At 39.0% G+C, this 20813-nt stretch overlaps 1 protein-coding gene across 7 annotated transcripts in view; it reads left to right on the top strand.

Annotated features, from left to right (window-relative positions):
* Positions 1-1090: 1090 nt before the first annotated feature.
* The window catches only part of LOC129021974 (signal-regulatory protein delta), a 28010-nt gene continuing 8287 nt past the window's right edge, over positions 1091-20813 (top strand). For 2 of the 7 annotated variants that reach the window (XM_054468070.1, XM_054468071.1), the window contains exons 1-2: positions 2195-2319; positions 7881-8228. In XM_054468070.1, the coding sequence (XP_054324045.1) occupies positions 2247-2319; positions 7881-8228 (421 nt within the window). In that variant the 5' untranslated portion in view covers positions 2195-2246. Of the gene's footprint in view, positions 1779-2155; positions 2320-2400; positions 2530-5624; positions 5973-7869; positions 8229-10061; positions 10171-20318; positions 20634-20813 lie in introns of those variants that run through there. The other 5 variants (XM_063659510.1, XM_054468065.1, XM_054468069.1 and 2 more) reach the window with 5 other exon arrangements.

Below are 20813 nucleotides of genomic sequence, written 5' to 3' on the forward strand. Positions count from 1 at the left end.
GCCCCAGGGTTTTGCACAGGGGTCCCATGAAGTGGCATGGAGAGACAACCATACATGCCCACGGACTTTCCAGACCTCCCCTTTCCTTTCACAAATCACATACTAATCCCAGAATCCACCCCCTAAACTTTTTCTAATAAAACTACTGCCTTGAAGCCAGCACATGGAACTAGATTTGAGCTAGATTTCTGTCTTCCTGTTAGTCAACTTGCAATAAAAAGCTTTTCTTTTCTCAAAAGCCTGGTGTCACAGTATTGGCTTCTAGCACATCAGACAGTGACCCCCTTTTACTTGGTAACAAGTGGATAAGTGAGGGTATAGAACATGAGTCCCCTCCTGGTTTGACAAACTGCTTAGATGATGGTACCAAATACCAAACAGGCATGGTGTGGGAGAAGATAAGGTTTGTGAGTGCAGATCTGAAACTCAAACTTGAATATTTAAGGTATGCAAAGAGGCCAGGCGCAGTGGCTCACACCTGAAATCCCAGCACTTTGGGAGGCCGAGGCAGGTGGATCACCTGAGGTCAGGAGTTCGAGACCAGCCTAACCAATATGGTGAAACCCTGTCTCTACTAAAAATACAAAAATTAGCCAGGCGTGGTGGTGGGTGCCTGTAGTCTCAGCTACTCAGGAGGCTGAAGCAGGAGAATCACTTGAACTCAGGAGGCAGAGCTTGCAGTGAGCCGAGGTCATACGATTGCACTCCAGCCAGGGCAACAAGAGTGAAACTCCACCTCAAAAAAATACAAATATATATATACACAAAGGAAGATGTCAAGATGGTTGCAGGATATACATGTCTGCATCATGGGCCCAAGATTACTCAGCTCCTAGAAGGTGGATTCAGGATTTTAACCTAGATTATATCTGATTCCAAAGCTGGCACTCTTGGATACTGACCCATGAGTACTGACTCTCCAAGGAACTTAGAGTCTAATGAAAGGTGAGAAGATTCCTCAGAGTAAGGGAAGGGGAGGATGATGGAGGCTGGAGGAATGTTCCTGTCTAGTTCCAAGCAGGGGCCATGGATTGGAATTCCTTTGTGGAATTCATCATTTCAGAACAACGGGATAGGATGATGATATCACAAGGGGATGGGGACTCTTGTCATGTCAGAGAGAACGTGCCAGCCTGGCTCTGCTTTCTTTTCCTAGAGGGTCTAACACCTCTCCCGGCCCTGACATCTAGCTGGTCCCTGAGGAGGAGGCAGAAGTCATGAGGAGGCAATGGGGAAACAGCCATGGCAGCCAGTGCCTGCCTATGGTTGCTTGGACATTAAAGGGTCACCAGCTGAGTGTGGGCTGAGTGTCCCCGAACACAACCTTTGTGCTTAGGAAGAACCCATTCTAGAGCTGAGAGAGAAGGATGCCAACATGCTGCTTCCTCCCTCTTTCTGGGAGCATTTCTTCTGCCCCTCCAATCCCATCCCTGAGAGCTGGTCCCAGGTCCAGCCCAAGCAGGAGAGGCAGCCCTCACCTTCCCAGGTGTTTGTAGGCATGTTACTCTCCCTCCTAGGGAGTGTTCCCCACAGCTCCACCTTCCCTGCAGGCCTCCTCCATCCTCTAAAGCACAAATCATCACCACCTCCACAACTCGAATGTCTTTCTCAGCCATGCCTGATTCGTCTGCAGGAAGGAAAAAGGAAGCAGTTCCTGGTAGCGTATGGAGGGACCCACAGAAAAACCAAGAGCCCACAGCAGATATTGCTTGTTTTTTACCTCTAACTACTCTGGAGTGGAAGAAAGGGCATCCATTGTAAAGTCCAACTCTTATCAAGTGGGTGAGGCTATAGACATCTTGTCTCTTTCTTCAGCTGTGCAGCTCAGAGAGGCCCAGATGTTGAGCTCATGCAGCAGCTAGGCCCATACCTGCCCATCATGTGGTTGCGGCCTTGGTCTAGCCTATGTGTCTGAGGCTCCTAGATAGGCAAAGGCCATGAAGTTGGGGAGAACCTGTGAGATGGGATGAAACTCAGGAAGGAGTATAAGGCTATGGGTGTCAAGCCTCCCAGCCCCAGCAAAGCTAAATATTTCCAGCAGCAACTTCTTAGCTTGAAGCAACCTTGTCTGTTCAATTTCATAATCATGAAGGAAAAAGTGTCCCAGTCCCCTGGCCTTTCCTCTCGTCACAATCCCCTTCCTCTGACATCACAGAGGCAAGAACTGTCTTCTCTGCTCAGAGCACTGAGTCGAGGGCATCTCCAGGACAGACATTCAGGCAGAGCAAGCTCCAGGTTTCACCACAATGCTCATCCCTGCCTCCCCACTCCACCCACCTCTGCCTTCCTTACTGCTGTATCTGCTGCTTGAACTGGCAGGTGAGTGGGGCCTCAGTGTATGTGTGTGCTGGGTTCTCCCCTCTGCCTGTTTAGTGAACTCTCCCTCACCTGTTCCCATAGAATTTCTTTTGGGAGAGTTTTCTCCATCTTATCCCAGAAGAGGCAGAACTCAGAAGACTACACTGGGATGGCCCCCAATTCTGACAAAATCTCCCAGTGGCCATGTCTGTTGCAAATCTCTTTGTTCAGGTAAAGGACTCACACCTATGGTCACAGGGCTGGGCACAGCACCCATCACAGCTCTCACCCTCCAGCCTCTGGAATCAAAGGATGTGTAATTTATTTTATTTTATTTTTATTTTTACTTATTTTTTTGAGACAGGGTCTCACTCTGTCACCTAGGCTGGAGTGCAGTGGTGCTATCCTGGCTCACTACAACCTCCACCTCCTGGGCTCAAGTGATTCTCGTGCCTCCACCTCCCAAGTAGCTGGGACTACAGGCACGTGCCACCATGCCCAGCTAATTTTTGTCTTTTTTGTAGAGATGGGGTTTCACTGTGTTGCCCAGGCTGGTCTCAAATTTATGCGTTCAAGAGTTCCACCTGCCTTGGCCTCCCAAAGTGCTGGCATTATAGGCGTGAGCCACCACACCTGGCCCCTGGCTTGTTTTATACTTCTTTCTGTGAAATTCAGTTTTTTATTTCTCTGTTGCCACTGTATTTGGCTACTCTTAAAAAGTACTGCAAACTGGGTGGTTTAAATTACAGAAATTAATTTTCTCACAGGTCTGGAGACTAGACATTCAAAATCGAAGTGTGGGCAGGTTTGGTTCTTTCTGAGGACTGGAGGTTGAGTCTGTTCCATGTCTGTCTCTGAGCTTCTGGCAGTGGTAGCCTCAAACATTTGTTGGATGGCAGGTGGCACCACCCTCCCTGTATCCTCACATCATCTTACTCCCGTGTATGTCTGTCTCTGTGTCCAAATTTCCACTTCCTATAAAAACAACCACCATATTGGATTAGCACCCACCTCAATGACCTCATTTTAACTTGATTTTCTCTGTAACTCTATTTCCAAGTAAGGTCACATTCTGAGCTACTTGTGGTTAAGACTTCAACATATATTTTGGAGGCATATAATTCAACTCATAATAGCCTCAACATGAAATTTTAATAACTTAGATATATTCTTTGTTGGTTTATGTGCTGCATTTATATCTGTCTGTGCTTTATACATAGGAAGGGTAAGTATAAAGCTTCCTCTTTTTATTCAATGCAGAGTTAAGGATGACTAAAAATATTTAGGTAAAAGCTAACTTAAGACACTTAAAGCTAGTAAAACTCACTTGAATTTTTAACTGTACTTATTGGGTGAGGTACACAGACTGTAAGGTGACTCCCAACTATCCCACCCTTATGTAATCTCAGTTGTGTGTGACATGCTTCTATATGATAGAGTATGGCCAAAGTGATGCACTGTCTCCCCCTTGAGTATGTTAGGTTGTATAAGATCTATCACACTAGAGTTTTTCTTGCAACTTCTGGCCTTAAAGAAGCAAGGAGCCATGTTGCAAACTGCCTGTGAGAAGGCCCACATGGCAAGGAACTGAGGGAAGCCCCTAGAAGTTGAGGGCCTCAGTCCTGCAACCACGAAGACCTGAATTCTGCCAACAACCTGAGTGAACTTAGAATGAACACTTCCCCAGTCAAACCCCCAGATAAGAACACAGCCCAGCTGGCACTTTGAGTGGAGCTTGGTGAGACCTTGAAGCAGAGAACCCAGCTAAGCTATATCTGAATTACAAGTGGACAGAAACTGTGAAATAATTAATATGTGTTGTATTCAGCCACTAAGTTTGTGGTAATTTGTTATTCAGCGATAGAAAAGGAATATACCGAGTAAGATTGCAAAACCATTCAAAATAAAGTCCTCCATTGTTTTGTAGAACTTATTTGTTTTTAAAGGTGTACAACTTGATGGTTTTTTAAATTTTATTTTGGTTTTAATTGACAAATAATAATTGTATATATTTATGTGGTATAATGTGATGTTCTTATACATGTCTATACAGGGAAATGATCAAATTAGGCTAATTAACATATCCATCACCTCACATACTTATCACTTCTTTGTGGTAAGAACATTTAAAATCTACTCTTTTAGCTATTTTGAAGTATGCATTAACTATAGTCACCATGCTGTGCAATAGATCACCAGAACCTATTCCTTGTGTCTAATTACAACTTTATAGGCTTTGACCAGCATCTCCCATTTCCTTGTCCAACTCCCCACCACCCCAGACCCTGGTAACCACATTCTATTCTTTACTTCTTTGAGTTTGACTTTTTTGGATTCCACATATAAGCGAGATTCCACATATAAGCAAGATCATGCAGTATTTGTCTTTCTGTGCCTGGCTTATTTCACACCATAATATCCATGGTGTCATAAGTGACAGAATTTTCTGATTTTTAAAAGCTGAATAGTATTCCACTACATGTTTGTGTGTGTGTATGTGTGTGTATAATCACATTTTTATTCCTTTATACATTGATGGGCACTTCAGTTGTTTCTATATTTTGGCTATCGTGAATAACTGCAATTTTGTAGAACTTATCTTGTAGACATTTTGTGTATCTGCCATGAAGTCAATGTCAGTGTGGCTTTTATGCTACCCAAGAATATGCAAGAGCAATTAAGTACTAAGGAATAAGATTTTGTTTGGTAGAATTGATCACTGACAAACCAACCATTGTAATATCTAAGATATTCCTACACTCCAAAAACCAATTGTGACCTTTTATGGAAAATAGCAACTTCATTGAGAATGTATGCCTCAGTGTTTACTCTGGGAGAGGTGAATGAGTGGTCTTTCACACCATAGAAGACCCGGTATGGGAGGGAGCTGCCTCCATATGCAGGTCACTCCATATGCACTCCATATGCAGTATGTTGGTTATCAACGTACCGTCCTTAGCTTGGGGCGGTATCCCTGATTCTGAGGCAATTAGAAAAATCTGACGCAAATTCTATTTTGCATTTTCTCATTTAATAAAAACATACTCATATATTTATTTAAAATATGTTTATTTAGTGCCTAATATATTGCAGGCCATCCTCATATCCTGATGCAGAAGGAAAGTGCCATTCTCCTATTTGTACACTGGTACCTCCCCTTCACCTCACATGGCACCCAGCATTGTAATTTTTATGTGACTGGTGCCATCACATGATGCTGAAATAAAGCTATCACATTGAGATCCCACCTTGACCTATAACCAGACCCTCAGAGCATCTTGAGCCAAGACAGAGAACATAAGAGATGATTCCATGTTTCTTTCCAGGAACTTCAGATGAAGAGTTCCAGGTGAACCAGCCTCAGAGTTTAGTGTCAGTCAATGCTGGAGATGTCCTAACCCTGGCCTGCAATATGTCTGCTCTGTCCCCAGAAGGGCCTGTCTTGTGGTTCAAGAGTACTGGGCCAGGACAACAATTAATCTATAGTTTCAATGGAAGCCACTTCCCCAGAGTAACTCCAGTGGAAAACACAATGGTTGATCAAACTGACTATTCCATTCGCATCACTGACATGTTGCCAGAGGATGCTGGCATCTACTACTGTGTGAAGTTAAGGGTAGGACACCCTGACATGGAGTTTTTCTCTGGTCCAGGAACCACCGTGTATGTGAATGGTGAGCACAGCCTGATGCACTTTATTCCCTGGGTTTATGAAGATGAATCTTTAAAACCCTTCACCATGTACCAAATCATCACTACATACTGAACACTGTGCTCCTTTATCCACAAACTAACCTGTAGACTAGGTTTCCACCAATGGCCTTTCTAGTAAGCCATTCTGGACAACCTGTGCCAAATACTGAATCAGGCTATGTTGACAAGCCACATCCTTCTCTGACGCCAACCCCACCAGAACCCAATGACATAGGAGACATTTACAAATAAAAAGATACTGGATGTGCAAGGTGCAACTACATGTGTGCACTGCATGGCCTAAATGGTAAGAAAACTGGGCCCTAGAAGGCTGACTGACTTCTAAGGTTTTAGGAAGAAACCTGGGCCCAGGTATACGCATTATGTATATTATTACTTATTTCATGACCCTAAACTTCCAGTCACAGATGCTAACAGCCACAGCTTAGCTTCTGATGGAATCTCAACATAGGTGAAGTTTTCCCCAAAATGCCCAGTATCTCCTGGGCCAAAACAAAGGGCTCTTCAGGCAGGTAGAATCTCTACATGCCTCCATGATCCCACTCACCTTCCCATTACCAACTGGAATGTGATTGGGACCTGATAGCAAGTACCTGAGTGATCACCACAGTCCAGTCTGAGATCACACTCCCATTCCCCATACAAGTCAATGAGTGGATGTGATCTCCTACCATGGCCTGGCACTGTTGTTGGGGAATTCTTAGACCATAGTGAGGGGTCTTGTGTATCAATCTCTCCAAAGTCTTTTTTGCAAAAAGCCTTCCCATAGGGGTTGAGTCATTCCCTGACACTTGAACTTTCCCAGGTCTGTCCTGAGACTTCCACGCCCAGCCCCACTGTTCTTTAATTCCCACTATTTTTATTCCCAGGATAACCAGTATTTCCTTCTCCTCACCACCCTCTGAATTAACATCACGAAATACAGTGGTATTAGGTGTCCCTCTGTTCTTCCAGGAGAAATGACCTTCCCAGTAATGTTTCCCTTGAATCCAGACACATTCCATAATGCCGAAATGGCAATGGAAAATCCACAGGTTTCCCTTAAGTTACATAATGTCAATGCAGGCTGCTTTCCTACCATCACCTCCTGGCCCTGCCAGCCAGGAGTTCCCTTTCTCTCTAACCTGCTCCTTAGGCAGTCTGTGGTTTTGACAACCAAGCTTAATAGGAGAGATTATTACCAGGACCTGACACGTTGTAGGGTAGTGATGATGACTGTGTAGGAGGGTAAAGGGTGGCTGGTGAGAACCTCCAAAATTGTAGAGGGCCCTTGAGGTTCTAATCTCTTTTTGTTGAGGAGAGGAAACCCTCTCCCTTCTCTCTCTTGAAGAGATAAGTAGTGGAATCATATGCTGTTGCCATGACCACCTCATTCTTTAATTGTTTTAACTTCTTCTCCACATCTCTCAGCATGAATTTCTCTACAAATTCAGAGGCTAATCACCCTTCAGAGGAGAGAGGAAGGCCAATCCCAAACTCAGTGGAGATGTAGGGTTGAGGGACAGGACTTGAACCCAGTTCCAAATGTACCAAGTGACTCTAGGCAATTAGATGGATAGGGGAACTAGTCTTTCTCCATGAACATTACCCATTGATAATTCCCCCTTCTCCCTCCCTGTCCTCCTCTTACCATGGTTGAGGGCTGAGGAATGGAACAGAGGAGGAATACATCTGGTCTTCTGGACTAACTCCCCTCCTTCAGCACTCTAGGGAGAAGCTGCCTCCATGTGCAAAGGCCTCTCTTTACTCAGTGCATGGGCATTTGTGCATGTCATTAAAAGAATTAATGAATGAGGCCCAACCATGACCTGTACCCATGCTTAAGCCAGAACAGGAGAAATGAGAAATGATTTTCAGTTTTTTTCCAGGAGCCACACATGTGTTCCATGTGCAACAAACAGAGATGTCACAGACTGTATCAACTGGGGAGTCAATCATCTTGAGTTGCAGCGTACCAGATACCTTACCAAATGGACCTGTCTTGTGGTTCAAGGGAACAGGGCCAAACCGGAAATTAATCTACAATTTCAAACAAGGTCACTTTCCCAGAGTAAAAGAGATTGGAGACACCACCAAGCCTGGCAACACAGACTTTTCCATCCGTATCCATGAAATCTCTCTTGCTGATGCTGGCACCTATTATTGTGTGAAGTTCATAAAAGGGAGAGCTATCAAGGAGTACCAATCAGGTCAGGGCACTCAGGTGTTTGTTATTGGTGAGTATGTCTCCTATACCCCATACCCCCTGGCTTATAATATCATCTCAGCAGTTATGTCTTCTATTCATTCAATAATTGCTAAGTGCCAAATATTATTGAAGGTACAACATACATTTGATCTTTTTAATTCTCTCAGCAAGCCGTGAGTTAGGTATTTTACAGGAAGAAAAAAAGACTCGAAAAGGTTGAGTGATGAGTGATGAGAGCTATTTTGGTTGATTTCTCAATATTTAATCCACCCCCCATGACTAGCCTAAGCCAACTAGGATAATTCCATGTTCCCTGCTAGAGGTTTACTCAAATATGGGGTGAACTTGGTCAGTTTGGGTCTATCAGAGAAAAAGACAGGCTTGCAGAGAAATCTGGTAATCTAAAGTAATTCTTCCCTTTGTTGGCTGGAAACAAGCAATTGTGTTGCTCCAGGTGCTTTAAGCAGGCATCTTACGACCGTGAGGGGAATAAGGTTGAGAAAAAGTCTAGATGAATGCAGATATGTAACCAGTGTAGATTGACAATATACACAACCATACTGCTCCTTGTTCCAATCTCACCTCTGGACTTCTAATAATGTGAAAGAAAACATCTCCTTGCTAAGCCAATTTGCTTAAATCAACAATGTCCTAAGGGCTACAAGAATGATAAAGGTCGCACATCCCACAGTGTGTTGTAGTGTGTTGAACTGCAAGTACAAATCTATGTTTTCTGCATCCAAAGCCTTTTTCTTAGGGTTTTGCTACTTGTGGTGCCCTGTGAACTTTGGGCAATATCCCTCCTGAGAAATTATTAAATTGGTAATACAATAATGCTAACATTTATTGGGCATCTACTATATTGCAAATATTTCATCTATATTATCTATACAGCAACATTTGAATTGCTGGATGCTTGTACTCACTGTACAGATGAGGAACCTAACTCAGGGAGATTTCAGAAGTGTACATAGTAGGGAATAAAGAGGTGGGGTTGGTCTGGGCCCAGTCCAGTATGCTCTATATTAGTGAAGAACATTTACTTACAAGAAAGAAGATCAAATGCATTAATTTCAACCAAAAATATGAGTTGATTGATTCTGTACCTGCAGAGGATTCTGGGTTCCTCACAGTATTCAAGGCAGAACTTTTGGAACCAGGGACTAAAGGATCGGATTTAGGGCTTAGTGTTACCAAGACTGTGGCTCTCTGAAATTCTCTCATCTCTTCATGGCTTTGTTCTTTCCTGCTGCATATAAACCTTCAGTATATGATAGCGAAAATAAATGCAGAAAGTGTTGATATTCATTCCCCCATCTTACAACAAAGGTGGAAAGACAGCTTCTTCCTACCAACCTTCACAAATGAGTTCTAGAAAACTATCCACATTAGCCTTTTGTATGCCATGTTGTCAACATTTTATTCATTGTTGCTAGGGAGAGGAGGTGCCATGGGAGACGACCAATCAACCCAATGGAACAAATGCTAAGCAGGTTGAAAACAAAATATGTTCATCCACCACATGGTCCACACCCTACCTTGTCAGATGAGGAAGTTGAGCCTCTGAAAGGTTAATGGGCTTGTCTTCCAGGTTATGGGTACTGGAACCCAGGTAGACTCTTCTCAGAACCCTTTGGGTTTATGGCTTTGCCTCCTTCTTAGTAAGAAGTCTCTAGTTAGAGTGGAGGTGTAGGAGTGCATGACAGCTGTTTAGAGGGAGAATACTGTGAATGAGTTCAATATCCTTATTAACATTCAAATGTTCTGAGTCAGAAATGTACCAAATTTATGCCATTTCTTAATAAATAAAAATGTATACATATATTTTTAAAATACTTAGCTATGCATTCGTTTCTTGTAGTTGGTGTAACTAATGGATACAAATTTGACGGCTTAAAACAACAGAAATAGACCATTATGGGTGGCATAACAGCACAAGGAGTTCCAAGGGCCCACTCCATGGAAACTGGTGAAAATAATTTTTTAAAAATATTTAGAGTCTCTGGAAATAGTATTAAGGGCATACCATAAATGAAGAAATAATTTTTAAACTACTAAAACTGGGGAAGAAAAGTAAAAGTCTGATATTTGAACCAAAACCCCCCTTTTCCCTGTCAAAGGCTATACCCCATGGCAAAGAAGAGGAATCAACTGCACCAAAATAATCCATTCAGACACTCAACAACTGTACAAGCAGATGACAGTAACAAGCCTTGGTGGTTGTGAGGAAGACCAATACCCAGAGTTTCTATAATATATTATCTAAAATGTTCAGTTTCAAAAAAAGTGAGACATGCAATAGAACAGAAAAGTATGACATGTACCCCAAAAACAAACCAAAAAAAAAAGGTATCAGAAACTGCTTGTTATGACCACCAGATGTCAAACGTAACAGGCAAAGCCTTTGATGTAACCATTACAAATATGTTCAAAGAAACATGATTAAACAAACCATGATTAAATAAGTACAGGAAAGTAAGATGATAATGTTGCATCAAATAGAAGATATCAATAAAGAGATAGAAATTATTTTTAAAAAATGGAAATTTTATTATTCAAAAGTATAACAATTGAAAGAAAAATTACCCTAGAGGGAATTAACAGTAGATTTGAAGAAGCAGATTTAGCAAATTTGAAAATAGATTAATATAAATTATGGAATCTGAAGAACAGAGAAAAATTAAATGAAAATAACATTTAAAAAATGAACAGAGCCTCAGAGAAATGTAGGCCGTCATTAAGCACACCACATACATGTAATAGGGATAGCAGAAGGAGAGGAGAAAGAGAAAACAGCAGAAAAAAATATTCAAAGAAACAATAGCTGAAAACTTCTCAAGTTTATTTAGTTAGCTGGACTGAAGATTGAAAAAGGAAACTCAAATTACTAGAATCAGAAATGAAGGAAGGAACATTACTAGTAACCTTATAGAAATAAAAAGGAATATTAAAGAATACTATGAAAAAATGTGTGCCTATAAACTAGGTTTATATGATGAAAAAGACAAACTCCTAGAAGACATAAAAATTACCAAAACTGGCCCAAAAATAATAGAGCATTTCAAAATACCTATAACAACTAAATAGATTAAATTAGTAATAAAAAATTACCCTGATATCGACACCAGACAAAGACATCACAAGAAAAAAACACAGACCAAATATATCTTATGTATATGGACACAAAAATCCCTTAAGAAAATACTAGCAAACTGAAACCAGCAACGTATAAAAAGCATTATTCATGTTGACCAAGTGGGATTTATCCCATGAATACAAGGTTGGTTTAACATCTGAATGTCAATTAATTTAATACAACACAATATCAAGAAAATAAAAAAGAAAACCACATAATCCTCTCAAGATGACAAAGAAAAGGAATTTGGTAAAATCTAAAATTCTTTTATTTAAAAAGGTACTCAAAAAACTAGGAATAGTAGGGAACTTTATCAACCTGATAAAGGGCATGGATGCAAAACCCACAGCTAACATCATATTTAGCAAAACCCACAGCCACAGCCAATGTCATAATTAATGAGGATGGTTAGATGCTGTCCCCATTAGATCAAGAATAAGGCAAGGATGTCTCCTATCACCATTTCTACTCAATGTTGTACTAAAATTTTTAGTCAGGACAATTAAGTAATAACAACAATCCAAATTGGAAAGGATGAAGTAAAACTATCTCTATTGACAAATGGCATGTTCTTGTGTATAGAAAATCCTAAGGAACCCACTAAAAAACTATTCAAACTACTGAGCAAGTTCAGCAAGCTTGAGAATACCATTCAATATACAAAAATCTATTACATTTCCACACACTTGGAATGAACACTAAAAGTAAAAATAAATTTAACAAAAGAAGTGCAATTTTATATTCTGAAAACTACAAAAAAATGTTAAATGAAAGAAGATCTAAACAAATTGAAAATTTTCCCATTTTCATGGAATGGAAGATTTAATATTGTTAAGATGGCACTATTCCCCCAAACTGGTCTACAGCTCCAACACAATCCTTATCAGAATCCCAACCTACTTTTTTGTAGAAATTGACAAGCTGATCTTAACATTCATGTGGAAATATGAAGGATCCAAAATAGCCAAAACAATCCTGAAAAATAAAGTAGGATAACACACGTTTTTCTTTCAAAACTTACTACAGGCTGGGCACAATGGCTCACGCCTGTAATCCCAGCACTTTGGGAGGCTGAGATGGGAGGATCGCTTGAGGACAGGAGTTTGAGGCCAGCCTGGTGAACATAGTGAAATCGCATCTCTAAAAATAAATAAATAAAATAAAAATAAAAGTTTACTACAAATCCACAGCAATCAAGATAATGTGGTACTGGAACAGGATAGACCTATAGACCAATGGAAAAGAGAGAGTCCAGAAACAAGCCCATGTTTCTGTGATCAACTGATTTTCAACAAGTGTGATAATGAGGAAAGAAGCATCTTTTCAACAAATAATGCTGAAACAATTAGACAGCCACACACAGAAAACAATGAAGTTGAACCTCTACTTCACACCATATACAAAAATTAACTCAAAATGGTTTGAAAGCCTAAAAATACCTATAAACTCTTATAATAAAACATAGGGATAAATCTTAATGACATCAGATTTTGCATTGGCTTCTTAAGCATAATATCAAAAGCATGAGAAACAAAAGAAAAAATAGATATATTGGACTTCATAAAAATTAAAACCTTTTATGCTTCAAAGGATACTATCAAGAAAGTAAAAAGATAACCCACAGAATGGGAAAAATATTTGCAAATTACATATCTGATAAGGGCCTTGAGTTTAGAATATATAAAGAATTTCTCCAAAGCAGATATTCAAATTGCCAATAAGCACATCAAAAGAAGCTCAGCATAATTAGTCCTCAAGGAAATGCAAATCAAAACTATAATGAAATACAACTTTGCACTCATAAGGATAGCTAAGATCAAAAATCAGATAACAAATGTTTATGAGAATGTAGAGGAATTGTAAACCTCATACACCGCAGGTGGGAATGCAAAATGGTGAAGCCACTTTGGAAAATAGATAGGCAGTTCCTCAAACAGTCAAACGTAAGTTACTATATGACCCAGCTATTCCACTCCTAGGTATTTACTCAAGAGAAATGAAAACATATGTTCACACAAAAATTTGTGCACAAATGTTTATAACAGCATTCACACTATCTGAAAGGCGGAAACAATCCAAACATCTATCAACTGATGAATGGAAAAGCAAAGTATGATCTATACATACAGTGGAATATTATTAGGCTATGAAGAGGAATGACATACTAATACAAGCAACAACATGGATAAACCTTGAAAGCATATGCTAAGTTAAAGAATAAAATCACAAAAGATCACTTATTCTCTCTAGATTCTTCCTCTCTATGCAGGACATCTCTGAAAGAAAGACAGCAGCCCCAGTCAGGGGCTTATAGATAAAACTCCCATCTCTCTGGGACAGAGCACCTGGGGGAAGGGGCAGCTGTGGGCACAGCTTCAGCAGACTTAAACATTCCTGCCTGCCTGCTCTGAAGAGAGCAGTGGATCTCCCAGCACAGTGCTTGAGCTCTGCTAAGGGACAGACTGCCTCCTCAAGTGGGTCACTGACCCCCGTGCCTCCTGATGGGGAGACACCTCCCAGCAGGGGTCGACAGACACCTCATACAGGAGAGCTCTGGCTGGCATCTGGCAGGTGCCCCTCTGGGATGAAGCTTCCAGAGGAAGGAGCAGGCAGCAGTCTTTGCTATTCTGCAGCCTCCACTGGTGATACCCAGGAAAACAGGATCTGGAGTGGACCTCCAGCAAACTCCAGCAGACCTGCAGAAGAGCAGCCTGACTGTCAAAAGGAAAACTAACAAACAGAAAGCAATAGCATCAACATCAACAAAAAGAATGAGCATGCAAAAATCCCATCAGAAGGTCACCAACATCAAAGATCAAGGTAGATAAATCCACGAAAATGAGGAAAAACCAGCACAAAAAAGCTGAAAACTCCAAAAACCAGAATGTCTCTTCTCCTCCAAAGAATGACATCTCCTCGCCAGCAAGGCAACAAAACTGGATGGAGAATGAGTTTGACGAATTGACAGAAGTAGGCTTCAGATGGTGGGTAGTAACAAACTCCTCTAAGCTAAAGGAGCATGTTCTAACCCAATGCAAGAAAGCTAAGAAACTTGATAAAAGGTTGCAGGAACTGCTAACTAGAATAACCAGTTTAGAGAAGAACATAAATGACCTGATGGAGCTGAAAAACACAACATGAGAACTTCATGAAGCATACAGAAGTATCAAGAGCCGAATCGATCAACCAGAAGAAAGGATATCAGAGATTGAAGATCAACTTAATGAAATAAATTATGAAGACAAGATTCGAGAAAAAAGAGTGAAAAGGAATGAACAAAGCCTCCAAGAAATATGGGACTATGTGGAAAAGACCAAACCTACGTTTGATTGGTGTACCTAAAGTGATGGGGAGAATGGAACCAAGTTGGAAAACACACTTCTGGATATTATCCAGGAGAACTTCCCCAACCTAGCAAGACAGGCCAACATTCAAATTCAGGAAATACAGAGAACACCACAAAGATATTCCTCAAGAGGAGCAACCCCAAGACACATAATCGTCAGATTCACCAAGGTTGAAATGAAGGAAAAAATGTTAAGGCAGCCAGAGAGAAAGATTGGGTTACCCACAAAGAGAAGCCCATCAGACTAACAGCAGATCTCTCTTCAGAAACCCTACAAGCCAGAAGAGAGTGAGGACCAACATTCAACATTCTTAAAGAAGAGAATTTTCAACCCAGAATTTCATATCCAGCCAAAAAAAAGCTTCATAAATGAAGATAAATAAAGTCCTTTACAGACAAGCAAATGCGGACGGATTTTGTCACCACCAGGCCTGACTTACAAGAGCTCCTGAAGGAAGCACTAAATATGGAAAGGAAAAACTGGTACCAGACACAGCAAAAACACACCAAAATGTAAAAACTATTGACACTATGAAGAAACTGCATCAACTAATGGGCAACATAACCAGCTAGCATCATAATGACAGGATCAAATTCACACATAACAATATTAACCTTAAATGTAAATGGGCTAAATGCCCCAATTAAAAGACACAGACTGGCAAATTGGATAAAGAGTCAAGACCCATCGGTGTGTTGTATTCAGGAGACCCATCTCACATGCAAAGACACACATAGGCTCAAAATAAAGGGATGGAGGAAGATCTACCAAGCAAATGGAAAGAGAAAAAAAAAAAAGCAGTTGTTGCAATCCTAGTCTCCGATAAAACGACTTTAAACCAACAAAGATCAAAAAAGACAAAGAAGGGCATTGCATAATGGTAAAGGCATCAATGCGACAAAAAGAGCTAACTATCCTAAATACATATGCCCTCAATACAAGAGCACCCAGATTCATAAAGCAAGTTCTTAGAGACCTACAAAGACATTTAGACACCCACACAATAATAGTGGGAGACTTTAATATTCCACCGTCAATATTTGATAGATCAATGAGACAGAAAATTAACAAGGATATTCAGGACTTGAACTCAGCTCTGGACCAAGCAGACCTAATAGACATCTACAGAACTCTCCACCCCAAATCAACAGAATACACATTCTTCTCAGCACCATATCTCACTTATTCTAAAATTGACCACGTAATTGGAAGTAAAACACTTCTCAGCAAATGCAAAAGAATGGAAATCATAACAGTCTCTCAGACCACAGTGCAATCAAATTAGAACTCAGGATTAAGAAACTCACTCAAAACTGCACAACTACATGGAAACTGAACAACCTGCTCCTGGATGACTACTGGGTAAATAATGAAATTAAGGCAGAAATAAATAAGTTTTTGAAACCAATGAGAACAAAGACACAATTTACCAGAATCTCTGGGACACATTTAAAGCAGTGTTTAGAAGGAAATTTATAGCACTAATGCCCACAGGACACAGTAGGAAAGATCTAAAAGCGACACCCTAAAATCACAAAAGAACTAGAGAAGCAAGAGCAAACAAATTCAAAAGATAGCAGAAGACAAGAAATAACTAAGATCAGAGCAGAACTGAAAGAAATAGAGACACAAAACACCCTTCAAAAAATCAATGAATCAAGGAGCTGGTTTTTTTAAAACATTAACAAAACAGATAGAGTAGATTAATAAAGAAGAAAAGAGAGAAGAATCAAATAGACACAATAAAAAATGAAGAAAGGAATATCACCCTGATCCCACAGAAATACAAACTACCATCACAGAATACTATAAACACCTCCATGCAAATAAACTAGAAAATCTAGAAGAAATGAATAAATTCCTGGACATATACACCCTCCCAAGGCTAATCCAGGAAGAAGTTGAATCCCTGAATAGACCAATAGCAAGTTCTGAAATTGAGGCAGTAATTAATAGCCTACCAACCCAAAAAAGCCAAAAAGACACATGCACACGTATGTTTATTGCGGCATTATTTACAATAGCAAAGACTTGGAACCAACCCAAATGTCCAACAGTGATAGACTGGATTAAGAAAATGTGGCACATATACACCATGGAATACTACGCAGCCATAAAAAATGATGAGTTCATGTCCTTTGTAGGGACATGGATGAAATTGGAAATCATCATTCTCAATAAACTATCACAAGAATGAAAAACCAAACACCGCATATTCTCACTCATAGGTGGGAATTGAACAATGAGAACACATGGACGCAGGAAGGGGAACATCACACTCTGGGGACTGTTGTGGGGTGGGGGGAGGGGGGAGGGATAGCACTGGGAGATATACCTAATGCTAGATGACGAGTTAGTGGGTGCAGTGCACCAGCATTGCACATGTATACATGTGTAACTAACCTGCACATTGCGCACATGTACCCTAAAACCTAAAGTATAATAATAATAAATAAATAAATAAATAAATAAGAAATCTTTCCTTAACCCTTTAAATCCTGAAGATATACTCTTACATAACTTCCTATAGTTAAGCTTTATAGTTTTGCCTTTCACATTTAGTCTGAATCCCCATATTTGTGATATGAGATTTTATTTTTCCCTACATGAATATCTAATTGTTCCAACTTCATTTATTCAAAAAATTTCCCTTTTCTTCACTGCTCTGCAGTGCAAACTTGTCAAAAATTAAGCATCCATATGATGGATCTGAATTGGGGCTCTCTAATTTTTTCTGTATTTTCTTTGTTCGTTCTTTCAAACACCACTATCTTGATAACTACAGCACTGTAATAAGTTTTTGTACTTGGTAGAACAAGTCATCCCACCTTATTCTTTTTGGTTATGCTTGGCCGTTTTCATTTCCATGAAAAGTTTAGAATATCTTTGTCAAGTTCAGCACACACTCACATATACACACACACATAATTTATGGGATTTTAATTGTGATTACACTGACTCCTTATCAATTGGGAATAATTCAAATATTTTTATCTTCATATATGCCTAGGCATACATTTCTTTATCTTTACAATATTATTTTCTATCAATGAACATGGTATGTCTTTTCATTCATTTAGATCCTTTATAATGTCATTCAATAAAGTTTCATAATTTTTACTATAGACACGGTACACCTCTTGTTAGATCGATTCCTCCACACTTTATATTTTTATTATTATTATAAATGATATCATTTAAAAATGTTTTTAATTTTCTAATGTTTGTTATAATTGAATTTACATTTATTTTGTACCTAGCAAACTTGTTAAATTCTCATATTATTTCAAAAAATTTGTCTATAGATTCTTTTGGCCTTTCTTAAGGCACAATGGTATCATATAGTAATAATAACATAATAACTGTTTAATGTATTTCATCCTAATCTTTATACCTTTTATATTCCCTTTATGACTTCATAAGCAAACTAGAATCTCTGATGAGAGATTGGATTTAATTTCTGGTGGCAAGCAAGATTATATTGACTTGATTTCAAAGTTTTCAATGTTTTACCTTTGATTATAATGTTTGTTGTATTTTTAAAATTAGGATGAACCATATGATATTGCCTATATTCTATCATTTTTCATATAATAAAAATAGCAATTGCATGTGGTTCAATCTAATGGATTGTCTCTATCAGATTAATTCACTTCTATTCTTAGTTTACAAATAATTTCTAAACATAAATATTAATATTTAATGTTTTTCCTGCATCTATTGAAATGGTCATATGGTTCTACTGTCTTTCAATTTGGAAATGTGATGTATAACATTATTTGATATTCTTTTTTATTTTTATTTATTTATTTTTTTTTTTTTTGAGACAGTGTCTTGCTTTTTCACCCAGGCTGGAGTGCAGCGGTGCAATCTCAGCTCACTGCAGCCTTGACCTCCTGAGCTCAGGTGGTCCTCCCACATCAGCCTCCTCAGCAGCTGGAACTACAGGCCCATGCCACCACACCTGGCTAATTTTTTTATTTTTTGTAGAGACGTGGTTTTGCCATGTTGCCCAGGCTGATTTTCTAATATTAATTCAACTTTTTATTCCTGAAATAAAACCATTCTGGTGATAGTGTGTTATTCAGTTTGCTAAAGTTTGCCTGGGATTTTTGAACGTGTATTCAGAAGTAAGATAATAATCTATGTTTTTTCTTTATAGTATCCTTGTTGGAATTTTGTTATTGAAGTTATACTAGCTTCAAAAAATTAGCTGGGAAGTCTATCCGTTTTTTCTATGTATTAGAAAAGATTACATAAGATAAAATTTATGTATTACATAAATGTGTGGCAGATCTTTCCAGTGAAGTCATCTAGATCTAGAATTTTCATTATAGGAAAATTTTTTTAATTTCTGATTCAGTTTCTTTAATAATTTTGATACTGCCCAGGTTTCTCATTTCTTCGTATTCACTTTTGATAAGCTACATTTTTCCAGAAAGTTTTTCACTTTTTCTAAATTTTATATTTTATATTGGCAAAAGCTGTTCAAGATATCCAAATTTTATCATTTTAATGTCTGCAAGATTTATAGTAATGCCCCTATTGCACATCTGTGATTGTATCTCTCTCTCTCTCTCTTTCTCTCTCTTAATATTTTATTTCCTCTCTTTTCATTTTCACCAGAGAATTATATGTTTTCAAAGAAGCAACTTTTGGTTTTGTTGATCCTCTATATTTTATGGTTGCTTTTTGTTTCATTCACATTACCTTATATGTATTACTTTCTTTCCTCTCCTATTTACTGCTTGCTTTTAAGTTTTGTTTATGTTTCTCATCGTGTATAATTTGACCCTTATTATAGTTATCTTTATAAATCTTTAAAGTCAACTTTACAAACCTCAATGAGTTGTGTTTTTAGGATCTTGTCTTAAAGTTCTTTCCTACCTCAAAGACATATAAATATTTCCTTACTTTTTTCTTCTTATAGTTTTATTAAATTTTAGATTTAAGGATTTAATCTGTTTGGAATTTATTTCTGTGTTCAGTCAAATAGAATAATTTTAAAATTTTTATTCATTTGGTTTTCTAATCTATCAGTTTTTTAGTCAGCAGACAGATTCGCTTAAGTTTTTTGTGTCAGTTTACATTATATTTTTTCTTCTCAATTATTATTTATTCATGACTTTTTGTTTCATTGCTTAGGCCAGAGTCTCTAGTACATCACTGAATAGATACAATGAGAGTAGGTATCCTGTTGTTGCTGATTCTAAAGGACATTCTTGTAAAGTTGCACATTAAAGATATTTTGTTTTAGGATTTTTGGTAGATAGGAATAGGCTAAGAACATTTCCTTCTATTCCTTGTTGTCTAAACCTTATTAAACGAGAATGGGTAAGTAGGAATAATCAATACCAAGAGTGAGAAAGATATAGGAATATGACTCCTGAACAGAGAAACAGTGTCACCTGAGTCAAGATCACAGGCTGTGTGGTTAGAGAAACCTGTTTTCCAGTCCAGGCTTTGCAAGTTGCTAGTATTTTTTATTTTACCTCTACCAGCTTCAATTTCCTTATCTATAAAATGGACATTATCATATCTAATCACGGGGTTGTCAGAATTAAAATTATATAAGGCACAAAGAATACTATATAGCTTACCAACACTAATTGTTTATTCATCTTCCTTCTTGTAGCTCCACCCTCTCTCCCTGTGGTAATAGGCCCCTTGGAGAGGGCCTTGCTCGGGCAGACTGTGAATTTTAGCTGCATGTCCTACGGCTTCTATCCCAAAAACGTCACCCTGAAGTGGTTCAAAAATGGGAAGAAACTCTCATCCCTCCAGACCCATGTGGTTCAGTTAAAGAACAGCAATACCTACAAAATTGTCAGTACCACGGAGGTAGTCCCAGCTCTAGATGACCTAAACTCTCATATTACCTGCAGTGTGTACCATCGAAGCTTGCATTACCCTCTTCGTGGGAAGGCTGATTTGTCTGAGACCATAATAGGTAGGTAACACCACATGTGCCCGGCTTTCACATGTCTTTGGAGCATAGTTCTTCCCAAATTTGCTCCAGGGAATAGGCTTAAATAATAACAGGTCATTCCAGCTACTGAACATCTACTATGTGCTAGGCACAATGACATGCTAGGTAGGTGCTAAGTAAATGGCCACCAAGTAATAAGCA

The sequence above is a fragment of the Pongo pygmaeus genome, chromosome 21 (genome assembly GCF_028885625.2).
Source record: "Pongo pygmaeus isolate AG05252 chromosome 21, NHGRI_mPonPyg2-v2.0_pri, whole genome shotgun sequence".
Classification (NCBI taxonomy): domain Eukaryota; kingdom Metazoa; phylum Chordata; class Mammalia; order Primates; family Hominidae; genus Pongo; species Pongo pygmaeus.